This window comes from Anas acuta, chromosome 31, assembly GCF_963932015.1.
Source record: "Anas acuta chromosome 31, bAnaAcu1.1, whole genome shotgun sequence".
NCBI classification, from domain to species: Eukaryota; Metazoa; Chordata; class Aves; order Anseriformes; family Anatidae; genus Anas; species Anas acuta.
The window spans coordinates 239,904-257,392 of NC_089009.1; the positions used below are offsets into that span (position 1 = coordinate 239,904).

The window sequence follows — 17,489 nt, forward strand, 5'->3', positions numbered from 1 at the left end:
ATGTAAGGTCAGAGGGGAGTATGCTTGTGGGAAGACACCAAATTCCTTCTCTTTGCGGAAGGAGACTTACCCAGCTCTGCATCCTTTTTCGCTGCTATAAAAAGCAAAAGGAATGAATGGTCAGAGTGGAGAGACTTTCAATCCAATGCTGCTTCCATGGCTAGATGGCTAGACCTCAAAGGTTTTGCTCTCATGCATGGGCACAGAGCACCTTGCTCCCAGACTTGTAGCCACCCCACTAACAAAGACCTAGGGCCAGCATTTTGCAAGACTTGTAGCATTAAGGACAGACACTTGTGCATCTCTCTGCACCGTGCCACCAAAACACAAGGGAAAGTGAATGGGGATGGGTGGAGGACGTCCCTGTCCCAGAAGTATCAGTGCAGAGCAGGGCAGCCCCGCAGCTCGCTCCCCATCCCCACCTTGATCCCCGTTCCTTTCAGCCATCCTGGCCGTGTCCCGTGCCCAGGGCAGCCCCAGCCCCAGCACTCCCCACTCCCACCCCAGGCTCCAGCTGCTCCTCCAGCACCCCCGAGCCACCAGCACACAAGCCCCCAGAGCCCACCCAGACCAGGCCCTCCTGCAGGGACAACACCAGTTCCCCAGGGGCTGGGGGCAGGGACTGCAAGGACTCACCCAGCTCTCGGCTCTGTGCCACTGAAAAGCAAAGGCGGAGGAAGAGGTGGTGAGCAGAGCAGCTTGGTTGCTGGGTGGGAACATGTGCAGGGGGGCTGCGCCTTGCCACCAGCCCCACGCTGCAGCCATGCTCCCTGGCCTCCCACCCAAGGCCCCTTGCTCCAGACCCAGGGGGGTCCCTGCTGAACACCTCCCTCTGCTCCATCCCTGCGCTGCCAGCTTACCTTGCTTTCGAAAGAGATAAACACCGAGGCCAATGGACACAGCCAAAAGCACAAGGACCAGAGCCAGAGCCACCATCCAGGGCTGTGCGTTGTGGAAGAAGGGAGCTGAGAAAATGCACCAGGAAAAGGGCTGTGTTTATATTGCCACAGGTGGAAGAGCAAGACCCAGACTTCTCCTGGGTCAGGACAAGTGCAGGGGCCAGGAACACCTCACCCTGGCTGTGCCATTTGTACCTGCGATGTGCAGGGAAAATTCCCGCTCCTGCTGGAGGCGGCTGTTCCTGACCACGCAGGACAAGGGCCCCTCCACGCTCCCGGTCACGATGATGGCGCCTTCGATTTCAAAGAGCCCCTCCTGGTCCTGGGAATGTGTCTGGGAGACCGAGGGCAGGTGCTGCCCGCGAGCATCCCTCCACAGCAGCTGCGGCAGCGGGTACCAGCTGGCCGATCGACACAGCACCCGGACGCCTCCGTCCTCGTAGCCCCCCAGGGAGAGGTGGGGGTCAGCGCCTGTGGCTGGGGGAAGAGCGTGTGTCTGGGGCTTGACTTGGGGAGGGATTCATTTCAAGGCAAAGCCCCCATCTGCTCCCATGCCATACACAGCCCAGGACATCCATGGTCACAGGGGCTCAGGGACCAGGCACTCCACGGAGCCACTCTCACCCCTAACCCACACCTATTGTTGGCACAGCTGAAGGACCTGCTCAGAAACCTGTGCCCACTGCCCACACAACAGCATGGGGACGGAGTTCAAATAGGGTCCCTGAGACTGAATTAAATCATTGCATTCATGCAGCTCTCTCTCAATAAAAAGCCTGCAAGGGCACAGGTGTACTCCTTGCTGGACAAGTGCTCACTGACAGAGGAGAAGCCTCATCACACTGTACTGTTTGAAACGCCACGTAGATGGCCATGAGGATGGGACCGGGTCCTGGGTGGGACACACAAACCCGGGGACACCTGCACAACCCCTTGGATGCATCACCCCAGCCGCTAACCTGACACCTCCAGCTCCACAATGGCTTCGTTATAAACATCAGCATCTTCCATAGTGCAGAAGTACTGGCCATCATCAGAGGGTCTCAGCCCTGTGATTCGCAAGTCCAGGTTTCCAACAGAGAGACCATCTCTGGCCAGCTCTGTCCTCCCGGCATATGCCTGCATCTGCTCCCCGTACAGGTCCTCTCCATTGCGGTAGTGGTGCACTGTCTCAGATAACCTGTGCCGAATCCACCTGACCTCCAAGCTGCGAGCATCGCGTTGAGGGGACAAGTGGCAGGGCAGCACGACATCCTGCCCAATAATGGCAGTGACGGGGTGTCCTGGTCCCACCACTGTGAGCTGGGCTGGGCAATGGAGAAGGGTACAGAGAGGCGGTCAGATTTTACCATTGTAAATTTAGGGGCAATGAGTGACAAAGGGCGAGCTGTGCGTGAGTTGGTGCGTGCTGCGTCCCTTGTGCATCGTGGGAAAACACCAGGGAAAGAGGAGAAACACAGGGAGGACGTATAGGAAAAGGAGGTGTGCTGGGAGTGGGAGCCCTCTCTGCAGCATTTAGGTGGGTGAAGGAGACACAGAAAGGGCAGGCAAGGCAGCAGTCATATTGCGTGAAAGAACCAAAGTGAAAGTGAAACCCAGCACGGGCGAGCTGTGGGCTCCAGACCCCCTTTCCCAAAGCCGCTCCCCTGCCCCACAGCAGCATGTGTGCCTTCACAGGGGTCCCCAGCAGCCCCGCAGGATCCTACCTGAGCCCAGGTGGAGGAGAAGCAGAGTGATGAGGGAAGTCAGGAGGCCCCTGGCATGGCCCGTGAGGCTGGGGTGGCCGCAGCCCCAGAGGAGCCCCATCTGAGAGAGAGGTCCCCCAGGGGGCAATTGGCCCCCCAGGTGTTTTTCTCCAAGCCAAGTTAGACGTCCTTCTCAGCACTCAGCGAGCTGCAGAAAGTACAAGGCTATGCCCAACTTTCCCAACCTTTGCCCAGTTCCTGGCTGCAATAACCCTCTGGGAGTAGTTCTGCCCCTAGGGCAATGTCTGGGGAGCTCTGCAGGGCTGGCACCACCATCCCATTGCAGCTGTGTGCCCAGTCCACTGCCTTTAGCAAGCACGAGTTGCTTGACCCCATTGGGGGCCTCTCCAGATCTCCAGGGAAAGCCACTGGCTATGTTCGTTCATCTCCATGTGTGCAAGAAGGAATCAAACTGTGAGCAATGGGAAAATGTGGAGAGATGGCAGTGAAGAGTTGAGCAGGATCGGAGGCTGCAGGGAATGGGGCACAGCTGGGTGCTGAGCCCAGAGCTGCCACCCTTTGCCCAGGGTGCTGAAGGCAAAGTGTTAGCCCTGATCCCGGCTCCAGTAAAGCAGGCATGGCTGAAGTTTGGCTTAGATAGGCTGGGCCTTCTTCTAGAACTTAGGTGGATAAGGAAAGTTCCTGTTTGCTGGAAGGGAAGTCAGTCAACATGGAAAGACTACAGAGGTACTGTTTGCCTTTGTAGGGTGGAAATTCATATGGCTCCTCCATGGGCTGCAGTGTGGAGATCTGCTCCACCTGTACTCCCGCTCCACCCACTCACCGCCCCAGTCCCCTAACGTCCCGTTTGATAGCCTTCAGGCTTCTCTCTTCAATGTCAGCACTGCCAGCCTGGACTATCAAAAGAGGATAGCAGTCCTGAGGCGTGGAGTCGACCCAAGGCATCCTCCTGGCTACGCTTTCTACCTCTTCCTCGGCTACCAGTCCCTCAAGCTCCAGGGCCTCAAACCTGTTGTGGAAGGGCACCTGGGAAGGTGGGGCCGGCAGAGGGTGGCATCACCTGCGATGTCGAGCAGGGACCTGTCTCCATTCCTCCTCAACTCCTAGGTCCCCTCCCTCTGCTTGACAGCGACAGGGGAGGGGGTCCACCCCCATTTGGGGTGTCTCACCCCGGTACCTCTCCTTCAGGCCCCGCAGGGACTTGCCCCACCACTCTAATTCCCGCTCTCACTCCCTGATAGCCCGCAACTTCTCCACCTCCTCCTTGAGTTCTGCCACCAGGTGGACCAGGTCATCCACCTGCTCTCACCTCACACGCACAGTCTCTCTGCCTCCCGCAGATGGCAGCAAGAGGCTCAGACACTCCCTGCACCCAGGGACGTGAACTGGTGCATTTTTGAGCGGGCAGTCAGTCTGGGTGTGTACAGACTTGCTAGAGAGAGCACTGTGCCTGGTGGAGACCATTGCAGCCTAGCTAGTGGTACACTGCCCTTAGAGGAGGTGTTTGTATGGGCGGGGAGGAATGCTCTGCCCTCCCTGCTCGCCCTGCCTGCGTGAACTGCCTGCCACTCCCTTCTGATGTGCCATGCCCTGTTTGCCCGTCCTGGTCACTGCGTTACTGGTCTTTGTGCTCCCCAGGGGCAGCTTTTGAACGGCTGAGGAGGGGGCCCTGCTGGCTTTGCCTACGCTTCGTCATCCTCCCTCGCGAGGGCTGCTGGATCCTGGCGGCTCCTTCAAGTGGGCTTGATGCTGGAAAAATATAGTCCTGCCTGTCCAATCCCCTGCTCTGTTGCAGAAAGAGTTTGCTCTGGAGCTGATCACCTCGGCAAGATGTTGCACTTGCACTGGGCATTGCATGGGGGTGTTGCAGAGCACACTGCGTGAGGACGTCGCAGGAGGATGTTGCACGGAGCACTGCACAGCGCATTACATTGCCCTTTACAAGGGGATGTTGCAGATAGCCATGCCTCTTGCAGGGTGTGGCACAGGGGTGTTGCACTTGGCACCTTGTAGGAATTGCATGGGGATGTCACATGAGACATTGCAAGGGACAATGCCTAGAGCATGCACAGGGCGTTGCATGGGGAAGTGGCATGGGGAAGTTGTGGAGAGCTTTGCACAGGGCATTGTACGGGAGCGTTGCACAGGAGCTTTGCACAGAATATTACGTGGGGACATTGCACAGGGCAGGGAAAAGGGGCTCGCCCACCACTGACCCCATCCCCATCCCTGCTCCAGCGCAGCCCCAAGTCCGCATCATCCCCGTGGAGATGGGGAACGCCCGTGTGCCCGTGAGCCTCAGCTGCCACATCTGGGCCTTCTACCCCCCCGAGGTGACTGTCATCTGGCTGCACAACGGGGACATCGTGGAGCCCGACGACTACAACCCCATCTCCGCCATCCCCAACGGCGACTGGACCTACCAGACGCAGGTGTCCGTGCTGGTGGCCCCGGTGGCAGGTGACACCTACACGTGCTCGGTGCAGCACGTCAGCCTGCAGGAGCCTCTCCTGGAGGACTGGAGTGAGTGGAGAGGCGCAGGACCGCATCCTGAGGCTGGTGGTCTTGGCTCCTTGCTGCCACTCACCCGGCCGTGTCCCCACAGGTCCCGGACTGATACCGGAGGTGACGATACTGGTGGTGGTGGCCACCGTGCTGATGGTGCTGGGACTTGGCTTATTTCTCGCCGGCGTCTACCGCTACAAGGCCAGGCCTCCTGCCCCAGGTGAGGGTCTGGGGAGAGCCGGGGCTGTGGTCAAGGGTGACGAGGACTCTGCTCACTCCTCTTCTCCCCCCCGCAGGTTACACTCCCCTCCCTGGAGACAACTACTCCGCAGGTAACGGTGTCACCATCCCCATCCACATCAGCGAGGCTCAAATCACCCCATCTCTTACCCTGTGTGTCCCACCCTTCCCCAGGCAGCATCTGAGGACCCCCAGACGGACACCTCCTGGCACCGACGGCTCCCGGTTGGCCCCATCTCAGACCCGATGTCACGGTGCTGACAATAAAGATGCTCCATAAGCCCCGCTGGTGTCTCTGCAGTGTTCTGGGCACAAGAGAGAGGCTCACACACTCCTAGGGTGTCTCACCAAGAGGAGCGGGTGTGTGGGGGACATGGCATGGGACCCCAAAGGGCCAAGCGTGCCCTGGGGTGCCTCAGGCACAGCACTGCTGGCCGGCCAAGGGAAGGGATCGTCCCGCTCTGCTCGGCCTGCTGCGGCCTCACCTCAAGCACTGCGTGCAGCTGTGGGCACTGCAGCAGACGAAGGGCGGGAAACTGTGCGAGAGCCTCCAAGGGAGGGCTACGAGGACGGCGAAGGCTCTGCAGGGCAAGGCGTGTGAGGAGACGGTCTGCTGCAAGACGCCTTCCCAGGCAGCAAGGCCTCAGGATACAAAGCACCCAAGAAATGCCACTGCCAGACTCCATCTTCCTGTACAAAACTTTATTTGACACAGTCCTGCTGCTGCTGGGCCTTGATGTGCTCCAGAGGAGGGGACAAAGTGCCCCCACAGGCTGCTCATGCTCAGTACCAGACACAGAGCAAAGATCAACCCCAACCTAGGAGGCAAAGGTGGCCTGCAATGGCCAGTAGCACACAGTGACCACATCCCTTGCCCTGGGGTCTGCAAGCAGTGCAAGCAGAGGGGAGAGGAGCGTGGAGAGCTGCTGCAGCCCCTGTGCTGCCCGCTGGGGCTCAGAGGCAGGGTGAGACCTGTGGGTGCCAGCAGGGCTTGTGCCCCAGCACAGGAACTGTGTGCACGGCAGAGCCCAGGGGCTGCAAGGGGCCTGGCCCCTGCTTGCAGCATCCCAGCCCTCCTCCAGCAGCAGGGAGGAACACAGGAGAGCCCCTGCCCCACTGCCCGTCATTCCTGTGGTGCTCCAGAAGGACCAAGGAGAGGTGATGCAGGAGTGGCTGGAGAAGGGCAGGAGGTCCCCAGGGCTGGGGACGGGGTCTGGGGGGTGCTGTCCCTCAGGCACAGCTGAATTTCCTCTGTCCATAGCCAGAACCAGAGCCGGATGCTCTCCCCATTGAAGGAGGCTGCTGTGAAAGTGAAGATCTGGACCCCATTGTCAGCGTTGATGAAAGTCACCTGCCCCTGGGTACAGTCCAGACAGACCCAGATCCTCGTGGGGACAGCAGACAGGGACAAGTAAGTGGGAGGAGATGTGAGAGACTTGAGCTGCCCCTCATCGTACTGCACAGCCCAGATCCCTTCTTCAGGGCTCTTATTGAAATACCCCTTTCTCTCCACAGATGTCCTGGCCACCCCCACAGCCCACCAAGAATACTTTAGCTGCTCTCCCTCCAACTCCACCAACCAGCAGTGTCTCCCCTCTCTGAATTCCTCCTGGCCCAGCACGCAGCACCAACAGTCAAATCTCTCTGGTGTGTCAGGAACCTGCTGCTGTTGCTTTTGCTTTCTCACACTCTTGTTGTCCTGAGACACAACAAGCATGGGATGAGCGGTGTCTGGATCCAGGGTCACCTTCACTGCAGGGACAGAAGGAGCCAGGCCATCAGGGGCAGAGCTCAGCCCTGGGCAGGCTTTCCCCAGCTTGGGGCCAGGATCTGTCCCTCGGGGCAGGAGATGGGGCACCTCTTGGCTCCTGAACATGCCCCACCAGGGGGAGAAGGAGCAGTGCAGAAGGCAACCCAATGCACACCTACCTTGATTTTGTGGCAGCAGAAACTTTCTCCATGCTGGAAGGAGAGGGGAGAGCTGGTCACAGCCCATGGCTGGTGCCCAGTGAGTGTGGGCAGGGTGAGGGGCCAGCCCTGGGCTGCTCTGTCCCAGCTGCCCACCCTCCCCTGTACATGGATTTGGCATTGCCATGGGCCCAAGCTTTGTGACACTCACCCAACTCTGCAGCTTGTTTCTCTGAAAACAAAAGTTAAAGTAATGCATGATCAGAGGGAGAGTTGCTCAGCCCATGGTAGACCATGAAAACATCCCATGACTGGGATAATACAGCCTTGTTCCAAGCTGGGACCAAAAAAATAGAGGTCCAGCTATGAACAATGCTCTTAGTGCATCTGGAAACACATAAACCTGTGCAGCTTATATCTCAGAGGCACTGTAGGCATTACGGAAGTGAAGAAAGGATTGTTGGAGGACATTCCGTTCCTGTCCCAGAAGTGTCAGTGCAGAGTGGGGCAGCTCCGCAGCTCGCTCCCCGTCCCCACCTTGATCCCCGTTCCTTTCAGCCATCCCGGCCCTGTCCCGTGCCCAGGGCAGCCCCAGCCCCAGCACTCCCCACTCCCACCCCAGGCTCCAGCTGCTCCTCCAGCACCCCCGAGCCACCAGCACACAAGCCCCCAGAGCCCACCCAGACCAGGCCCTCCCGCACAGACACCACTTCCCCAGGGACTGCAAGGACTCACCCAGCTCTCGTGTCTGTGCCGCTGAAAAGCAAAGGCGGAGGAACATGTGGTGAGCAGAGCAGCTTGGTTGCTGGGTGGGAACATGTGCAGGGGGGCTGCGCCTTGCCACCAGCCCCACGCTGCAGCCATGCTCCCTGGCCTCCCACCCAAGACGATCCGAAGGCCTTTGGCATCCCCAGGAGAACATTCCCTTCCTCCTCCTACACACCTCCCTGGGCCAGGGCTCAGCCCCGCTCCACACCCAGGGGGGTCCCTGCAGAACACCTCCCTCTGCTCCAGTCCTGCGCTGCCAGCTTACCTTGCTTTCGAAAGAGATAAACACCGAGGCCAATGGACACAGCCAAAAGCACCAGGACCAGAGCCAGAGCCACCTTCCAGGGCTGGGCGTTGTGGAAGAAGGGAGCTGAGAAAAGGCACCAGGAAAAGGGCTGTATTTATATGGCTGTGGTTAAAAGAGCAAGACCCAGACTTCTCCTGTGTCAGGACAAGTGCAGGGGCCAGGAACACCTCACCCTGGCTGTGCCATTTGTACCTGCGATGTGCAGGGATGATTCCCGCTCCTGCTGGAGGCGGCTGTCCCTGACCACGCAGGACAAGGGCCCGTCCACGCTCCTGGTCACGATGACGGCACCTTCGATTTCAAAGAACCCCTCCTGGTCCTGGGAATGTGTCTGGGAGACCGAGGGCAGGTGCTGCCCGCGAGCATCCCTCCACAGCAGCTGTGGCAGCGGGTACCAGCCGGCCGATCGACACAGCACCCGGACGCCTCCGGCCTCGTAGCCCCCCAGGGAGAGGTGGGGGTCAGCGCCTGTGGCTGGGGAAAGAGCGTGTGTCTGTGGCTTGACCTGGGGAGGGATTCATTTCAAGCCAAATACCCCATCTGCTCCCATGACAGACACAGCTTAGCACACCAATGACGTCAGGGGCTCAGGGACCAGGCACTCCGTGCACACACCCTCACCCCCAAAACACCCTGGTAGGCGCCGGACCCAGAGAGCAAGGCTGCACAATGCCAGAGGCTCCAAATTGCCCAGAAAACCCAGGTGCTGAGCTTCCTAACAACATCTCAGGTCTCCCCCAGCACAGAAAGCAAAAGCAAAGAAGACATCCGACTAAACAGAGGACTCTGCGATTCTCCCTGTGTGCTGTTTGGTCCCATTGCTGACACAGCTGAAGGTGCTGCTCAGCAGCCTGTGCCCAGTGCCCTCACAATATTATGATTATTGTCTTCAAAGACACCAATGAAAACTGACAAAACTATACAGGCAGCTCTCTCCCCAGATATTACCTCCACATCCATGGGCATGCTCCATGCTGTGAAACAGCTGAAACATTCAAAGGACACGTAAACTCTGCCCTGGAAGCATCACCCCAGCCACTAACCTGACACCTCCAGCTTCACAATTGCTTCGTCAGAAAAATCAGCATCTCCCACAGTGCAGACATACAGGCCATCATCAGAGGGTCTCAGTCCCGTGATTCGCAAGTCCAGGCTTCCATCAGAGAGACCATCTCTGACCAATTCTGTCCTCCCGGCATATGCCTCCATCTGCTCCCTGTACAGGTCCTCTCCATCGCGGTAGTGGTGCACTGTCTTAGACAAATCATCCCGGATCCACCTGACGTCCAAGCTGCGAGCATCGCGTTGAGGGGACAAGTGGCAGGGCAGCACGACATCCTGCCCCACGGTGGCAGTGACAGGGTGTCCTGGTCCCACCACTCTGAGCTGGGCTGGTGTGAGAAACAATGTTGTGTTTTTGCAGTAGAGAATTATTTTTCTGCATTTCAAGGTGTAGTCAGAATAAGCAGAAATGCTAAGTAGCTAAGTGGACCGTAGAAGGCGTCACTGTTCCAAAATAAAGTAGAAGCTTGAGGAAAACAGGATGAGCATTGCGAGAACAGGAAAACAAAGATCACAAGTTCGCAAAACATAAGAAAGAAGAAATTAAAGGTTTGAAAAAAAAAGAAAAATTTTACTTATATTGGTATAGAGGAGTGTCGAGTAGCTTGTGAACCTGTAGTACTCAGGTAATGAGGAAACACGGGAGGTGATTCAAGCAACGTGTGGCGCTGTGCTATGGAAATAAGTATGTGTAGGAATACATATACTCTGGCTGAACAAGTACGCAGGAGTTGTGTAGTATGTTAAAAGGGAAATAGGACTTTAAAACAGTCAGCCCGAAGAGGGCAAGAAACAGGATTTCAATGCTTCCAAAATGTACAGGAGGATTTTACAGAACTCCTTAGAGCAGGTAGATTTAAATACTTACTAGTCTTGGTAGATCATTTGTCAGGGTGTGTGGAAGCTTTCCCTTCAGTATCTGCTACTGCGAACATAGTAACTAAAGTAATTCTGGAACAAATAACTCCCAGATATGGAATTGTTGAAAATATTGACTTTGATGAAGGAAATCACTTTATGTCAGAAATATTGCAAGGGCTAACGTAGACTGTAGGAATTAACTGGAAATTTCGCACTCCTTGGCATCTATCTTCTTCTGGAAGGGTGGAGCGGATTAGACAGTTAAGAAGCAATTGACTAAGTCCTGGAAACTCAGCTTCCCCAAAAAAGTGCTTACCTTTGGCACTTCTCCGAATTCAAACTGCACCAAGAAAAGATGTGGGAGTTTCACCATATGAAATATTATTTGGATTGCTGTACATGGACAAAGGGAACGAATTACCTCAATTTGAGACAAAAGATGCTTTTCTTAAAAACTATGTACTCGGGCTGTCATCCTCTTTGTCATCTCTCAGGAGCTGTGTACTCTTAGCTCAAACCCCACCCTTGGAAGCTCTGATCCAACCATTTTGAGAAGGAGCTTGGGTTCTGATGTGAATATGGAGAGAACTGAAACTGCAACCTGAGTGGGATGGACTGTTCCAAGTGCTCCTGACTATTGAAATGACAGTAAGAACAGCAGAGAAAGGGTGGACTCATATCTGGGTAAAAGCATCAGTTAACTCTGATACCAGAGAGACTGCATTAACAAAGACTTTCCAGGTTAAAACTGTTGAAACTATTTATTGTAAATCTTTAACTTCTCCTTAGAAGAATTTGTAATGAATTAATGAGTAAGAGGGATTGAATTACACAGAATTGGAGTGTTTCCAGGGAACACTCCCTGGAAGTAGGAGAAAGAAGGGTATTTAATCCCCACCAGAAGAATCCTTATTAGTATGTGATTTCTATTGTTTTTCTTACTTATTATTTCTTTATTATTTTAGGGGTGTGTATATATACATAGTAATGATGTATTTTGAGTTTATCTTAGTAATACCTATTCTCAACGGATTAGTGATAGTATGGAAGGAAAAATCAGCATTCCCAATTAATCCAGAACATCTCTTGAGTTCCATCTTGAAATAATTGTTGGATTTGCACCCAGATGCCTAGAAAGACTGGAAAGGCCTTGTCCCTGATTACTATTTCCGGCAGCAACTGTGTCTGGAATCTCTAGATTTCTAGAAAGGACAGATCATACACAGTCCCGGGAAGGAATAGATTTTGAAATTGAGTTCCCTACATTTAACCCTGGCTACAATATGCTGTGTTACCAAAGGTGCCTTTTAAACAATATTGATAGAAACTCCGGGGGCAATAGTACTGACCCTGTGTGTGGAAATATCCATGAAGTAGGGAATCATCCGTACTGTACCAACTATGGTAACCACGGGAATGCTAATATGCATAATGCACACCAGATGCAACATGAGAATCCTGTAACCAGATGGCCTGTCCTGAATGGCTAGGGGTGGTACTGGCTATATGGCAATAAAGCTAGGAAGGTGTTGCCCCTAGGATGGAAGGGAGCTTGCACCCTGGAGGCGATAATTCCAAATGTAACTATTATTGAAGACCCACAAAGCCAAAGCCCCCTTGAGACCACACGCACAGAATTAAGCGGACTCCAGATAATCCTTTAGTAAAACTCTCTAGCATTTTACAGTTTTGCAAGGTGTTTTTTACCTTGGGTAAGGGTGAGTGAATTTGAAAAAGTTATTGTAAACATCTCAAAACACAAAAATATTGTAAAAATATTGAAGATCTAGAAAATAAGATAAAGTTTGCAAAAATAGTACTCTAGAATCAAATAATATTAGATTTATGAATAACCTCATGAGAGGAACATGCCCTGTAATTAATACTAGTTTCTGTATATATGTAGATCAAATGGGAAGAATTTCACTGATCTAAAAAATTATTTGGGAAAACCAAAACCAAACCAAAACAAGCAAACAAACAAACAAACAAAAAACCACAAGATCCTGCATAGAGTAACTCAAGATGACACTTCCTGGGGATTTAGAGATATTTGGGAGAAACTAATTTTGTTATTGGCTGCATGGAATTGGTTCGAACAACTATTTGTTGGAATTGTAAAATAATGGCATTATATATCTATCATGCCCTGTGACGTGTGAAAAAAATACTGCACCTTAATGTTGGAAAAACTTCAGAGTGCGGTATGTAAAGAAGTGCAAAAACAACAATAAGAGTAAGAAAAGAAGAGGGGGGAACTGTGAGAAACAAAGTTCTATTTTTGCAGTAGAGAATTATTTTTCTGTATTCCAAGGTAATTGTGTAGTCATAATAAGGAGAAATGCTAAGTAGATAAGTGGACCGTAGAAGGCCTCACTGTTCCAAAATAAGGTAGAAGTTTGAGAAAAAGAGGATGAGCAGTGTGAGAACAGGAGAACAAAGATCAAAAGTTCTCAAAACATAAGAAAGGAGAAATTAAAGGGTTGAAAAAAAAAAAAGAAAAATTGCACATATATAGTATAGAGGAGCATCGAGTAGCTTGTGAACCTGTAGTACTCATCCAATGAGGAAACAGGGGAGGTGATCAGGCATCGGGTAATAGGGAATAAAAGGTTAGGATTTGTTTACTAAAATGTGCTCCTGATTGACAGGACCATTGCAATCGCGAATAAGATAGCTTCAGAGAAGATCCAGTCTGAAGAAAATTATTTGAGATGTTTCTGACACTGGGCAATGGAGAAGGGCACAGAGAGGAGGTAAGATTTTACCATCGTAAATTTAGGGGAAGTGAGTGACAAAGGGCGTGATTTGGTGCGTGAGTTGGTGCGTGCTGCTTCCCCTGTGTCCCATGGGCTATGACCAGGGAAACAGGAGAGGGAGAGAGGGAGGACGTGCAGGAGAAGTAGGTGTGCTGGGAGTGGGAGCCCTCTCTGCAGCATTCGGGTGGGTGAAGGAGACAGCGAAAGGGCAGGCAAAGCAGCAGCCATATTGCGTGAAAAAACAAAGTGAAAGTGAAACCCAGCACAGGCGAGCTGTGGGCTCCAGTCCCCCCTTTCCCAAAGCTGCTCCCTGGTCCCACAGCAGCAAGTCTGCATGCACAGGGGGGAGAGCCCCCAGCAGCCTCTCAGGATCCTACCTGAGCCCAGGCGGAGGAGGAGCAGAGCGACGAGAGAAGTCAGGAGATCCCTGGCATGGCCGGTGAGGCTAGGGCGGCCACAGTCCGAGGGGAGCCCCATCTGAGAGAGAGGTCCCCTAGGGGACAGGTGGCCCCCCAGGGGTTTTTCTCCAAGTCAAGATAGATGTCCTTCTCAGCACTCAGCAGAGCTGCAGAAAGTACAAGGCTCCGCCCAACTTCCCCAACCTTTGCCCAGTTCCTGGCTGCAATAACCTTCCTGAAGCAGCTCTGCCCCTAGGGGAATGTCTGGGGAGCTCTGCAGGGCTGGCACCACCATCCCATTGCAGCTGGGTGCCCAGTCCACAGCCTTTAGCAAGCACGAGGTGCTTGTCCCCAGCAGGGGCCTCTCCAGACCTCCAGGGAAAGCCACTGGCTATGTTCGTTCATCTCCATGCATGCAAGGAGGAATCAAACTGTGAGCAATGGGAAAATGTGGAGAGATGGCAGTGAAGAGCTGAGCAGAATCGGAGGCTGCAGGGAACAGGGCACAGCTGGGTGCCGAGCCCAGAGCTGCCAACCTTTGCCCAGGGTGTTGAAGGCAAAATGCCAGAGCCTCTCCCGGTTCCAGTAAAGCAGCCATGGCAGAAGGTTGGCTCAGATGGGCAGGGACCTTCTTCTAGAGCTTAGGTGGATAAGGAAAGATTCTCGTTTGCTGGAGGAGAAGTCAGTCAATATGGAAGGACTAGAGTGGTACTCTTTGCTTTTGAAGGGAGAAAATTAATATGGCCAAAGCTCAATTTGAGTGGAGGCTGGACAGTACTGTGAGGGGCAATAAAATGTTTTTTTTTTTTTTTTTTTTTTTTTTTTTTTTTTTTTTCAGACTATCTTAACAGCAAAAGTAGGATGAGAGAAAGCATTGGTCTGTTACTTGATGGGGATGGTCAGACGGGGTCATTCACAGAGATGTTTATTGCTTTCTTTGCCTTCAACACTGATGCTGGGCTGTGGGACTCCAGGTGCCCTGAGCTGGAGAGCTGGAGGACAGTGACTGCAGGAACGATAAAGTCCCAACAAACCCTGAATTTGTGTGGGATTTGCTGCTCCAGATGAATGCATACAAGACTATAGGGCCTGATGGGTTTCACATCTTTCTTGTACTGTGGTGCCCAGAACTGCACACAGTATTCGAGGTGAGGCTGCAGAGCGCAGAGTAGAGTGGGACAATCACCTCCCTCGACCAACTAGCGATGCCGTGCTCTATGCACCCCAGGATACAGTTGTCCCTCCTGGCTGCTAGGGCACACTGCTGGCTCATGTTCATCTTGCTGTCAACCACAACCCCCAGATCCCCCTCTGCAGGGCTGCTCTCCAGCGTCTCATCCCACAGTCTGTACGTATAGCCAGGGTTGCCCCATCCCAGGTGCAGGACCTGGCACTTGCCTTTGTTAAATTTCATGCAGTTGCTGATTGCCCAGCTCTCTAATCTGTCCAGATCTCCCTGCAAGGACTCTCCACCTTCAGCCGAGTCAGCAGTTCTTCAACAACTGCTACTGTATGGCTCTGTAGTATGGGGTACATCTGTCAGGAGCAAACTGTTCCAATTTGGTCCCCCATGGTTGACAGCTCCCCCAGAGCTCCTGATCCTGTGTGGGCTCCTCTGAACGGGCTGTGGCTCTGGCCTGGGGCCTGCTCCTGCAGGGGCTCTCCATGGGCCGCAGCCTCCTCCAGGCCCCTTCCACCTCCTGCACCAGGGGCTCCTCCATGGGCTGCAGTGTGGAGATCTGCTCCACCTGTACTCCCGCTCCATCCACTAACCACCTCAGTCCCCTAACGTCCCGTTTGATAGCCTTCAGGCTTCTCTCTTCAATGTCATCACTGCCAGCCTGGACTATCAAAAGAGGATAGCAGTCCTGAGGCGTGGAGTCGACTTCCTCACCCTAGGCATCCTCCTGGCTACACTTTCTACCTCTTCCTCAGCTCCCGGTCTCTCAAGCTCCAGGACCTGTTGTGGAAGGGCACCTGGGAAGGTGGGGCCTGCATGGGGTGGCATCACCTGCGATGTCGAGCAGGGACCTGTCTCCATTCCTCCTCAACTCCTAGGTCCCCTCCCTCTGCCCGACAGCGACAGGGTTGGGGGTCCACCCCCATTTGGGGTGTCTCACCCCGGTACCTCTCCTTCAGGCCCCGCAGGGAGTTCCCCACCACTCTATCTCCCGCTCACACTCCCTGATAGCCCTCAACCTCTCCACCTCCTCGAATTTTGCCACCAGGCAGACCAGGTCATCCACCTGCTCGCACCTCACGCACACAGAGTCTCTCTGCCTCCCGCAGATGGCAGCAAGAGGCTCAGATGCTCCCTGTACCCAGAGACCTGAACTGGTGCATTTTTGAGCGGGCAGTCAGTCTGGGTGTGTACAGACTTGCTAGAGAGAGCACTGTGCCTGGTGGAGACCATTGCAGCCTAGTTAGCAGTAGACCGCCGTTAGAGGAGGTGTTTTTATGGGAGGGGGGGGAACGCTCTGCCCTCCCTGCTCACCCTGCCTGTGTGAACTGCTGTGCCACTCCCTTCTGATGTGCCATGCCCTGTTTTCCCACCTGGGTCGCGACATTCTTGGTCATCGCGCTTCCCAGCGGCTGCTTTTGAATGGCCTGAGAGGGGGCCCTGCTGGCTATGCCAACGCTTTGTTACCCTCCGTGACAACGCCTCCTGCGTCCTGGCAGATCCCTCAAGTGGGCTCGATGACGGAAAAAATAGCCCTGCCTGTCCGATCCCCTGCTCCACTGCAGAAAGAGTCTGCCCTGGAGCTAAATGCCTTGGCAAGATGTTGCACTGGGCATTTCATTGGGATGTTGCACAAGGGTGTTGTAGAGCATGTTGCAAGGAGATGTTGCAGCGGACATTGCATGGGGGTGTTGTAGAGCACACTGCATGAGGACGTCTCAGGGGGATGTTGCACGGAGCACTGCACAGCGCATTGCATTGCCCTTTGCAAGGGGATGTTGCACAGAGCAATGCCTCTTGCAGGGTGTGGCACAGGGGCGTTGCACAGGGCATTGCATGGGGATGTCGCACGTGACATCCCATGGGAGAATGACTAGAGATTTGCATGGGAGCGTTGCATGGGAGTGTTGCACAGAACATTCCGTGGTGACATTGCACAAGGCAGGGAAAAGGGGCTCACCCACCACTGAACCCATCCCCATCCCTGCTCCAGCGCAGCCCCAAGTCCACATCATCCCCGCGGAGACGGGGAACGCCCGGGTGCCTGTCTGCCTCAGCTGCCACATCTGGGGCTTCTACCCCCCCGAGATGACCGTCATCTGGCTGCACAACGGGGACATCGTGGAGCCCGACGACTACAACCCCATCTCCGCCATCCCCAACGGCGACTGGACCTACCAGACGCAGGTGTCCCTGCTGGTGGCCCCGGTGGCAGGCGACACCTACATGTGCTCGGTGCAGCTCGTCAGCCTGCAGGAGCCTCTCCTGGAGGACTGGAGTGAGTGGAGAGGTGCAGGACAGCACCCGGAGGCCGGCGGTCTTGGCTCCTTGCTGCCACTCACCCGGCCGTGTCCCCGCAGGTCCTGGACTGATGCCGGAGGTGAAGATACTGGTGGCGGTGGCCACGGTGCTGATGGTGCTGGGACTTGGCTTCTTTCTCACGGGCGTCTACCGCTTCAGGGCCAGGCCTCCCGTCCTGGGTGAGTGTCCGTGGAGAGCCGGGGCCGTGGTCAAGGGTGACGAGGACTCTGCTCACTCCTCTTCTCCCCGCCGCAGGTTACCCTAACCTCCCTGGAGACAACTACCCCACAGGTAACGATGTCCCAATCCCCATCCACATCAGCGAGGGGTGAATCACCCCATCTTTCGCCCTGTGTGTCCCACCCTTCCCCAGGCAGCATCTGAGGACCCACAGACGGACACCTCCTGACACTGGAGGCTTCCGGTTGGCCGCATCTCAGACTCGATGCCGTGGTGCTGACAGTAAAGATGCTCCACAACCCTCGCTGGTGTCTCGGCAGTGTTCTGGGGACAGGGCAGAGGCTCACACAGTCCTACGGTGTCTCACCAAGAGGAGCGGGTGTGTGGGGGCCATGGCATGGGACCCCAAAGGGCC

At 54.6% G+C, this 17,489-nt stretch overlaps 4 protein-coding genes across 10 annotated transcripts in view; 1 reads left to right on the forward strand and 3 right to left on the reverse strand.

Annotated features, from left to right (window-relative positions):
* The window catches only part of LOC137846289 (butyrophilin subfamily 3 member A2-like), a 37,277-nt gene extending 24,701 nt beyond the window's left edge, over positions 1-12,576 (reverse strand). For 2 of the 7 annotated variants that reach the window (XM_068664181.1, XM_068664180.1), the window contains exon 1: positions 71-577. Coding sequence is in view for 1 of the 7 variants with exons in the window: in XM_068664175.1 (XP_068520276.1) it covers positions 71-94; positions 861-965; positions 1,095-1,376; positions 9,377-9,542 (577 nt within the window). In the remaining 6 variants the exon portion in view is untranslated. Of the gene's footprint in view, positions 1-70; positions 578-860; positions 966-1,094; positions 1,377-9,376 lie in introns of those variants that run through there. The other 5 variants (XM_068664178.1, XM_068664176.1, XM_068664175.1 and 2 more) reach the window with 4 other exon arrangements.
* LOC137846173 (butyrophilin subfamily 3 member A1-like) overlaps positions 1-17,244 on the reverse strand; it is an 88,065-nt gene extending 70,821 nt beyond the window's left edge. The window contains exon 1 of the mRNA XM_068663876.1: positions 13,393-17,244. Within this exon, the coding sequence (XP_068519977.1) occupies positions 13,393-13,492 (100 nt within the window). The 5' untranslated portion in view covers positions 13,493-17,244. The remainder of the gene's footprint in view (positions 1-13,392) is intronic.
* On the forward strand, positions 3,898-5,630 carry LOC137846152 (HLA class II histocompatibility antigen, DM beta chain-like). The gene is made up of 3 exons (XM_068663856.1): positions 3,898-5,128; positions 5,211-5,330; positions 5,407-5,630. The coding sequence occupies exons 1-3, from the start codon at positions 4,639-4,641 to the stop codon at positions 5,628-5,630; spliced, it is 834 nt and encodes a 277-aa protein (XP_068519957.1). The 5' UTR covers positions 3,898-4,638.
* Positions 6,128-8,054, reverse strand: LOC137846271 (butyrophilin subfamily 1 member A1-like). Its single transcript, XM_068664141.1, has 4 exons — positions 7,994-8,054; positions 7,470-7,490; positions 7,280-7,312; positions 6,128-7,102 (listed from the first exon to the last, which is right to left on the reverse strand). Exons 1-4 carry the CDS (start codon positions 8,037-8,039, stop codon positions 6,474-6,476), a joined length of 729 nt encoding a protein of 242 aa, XP_068520242.1. The 5' UTR covers positions 8,040-8,054; the 3' UTR covers positions 6,128-6,473.
* Positions 17,245-17,489: the final 245 nt, after the last annotated feature.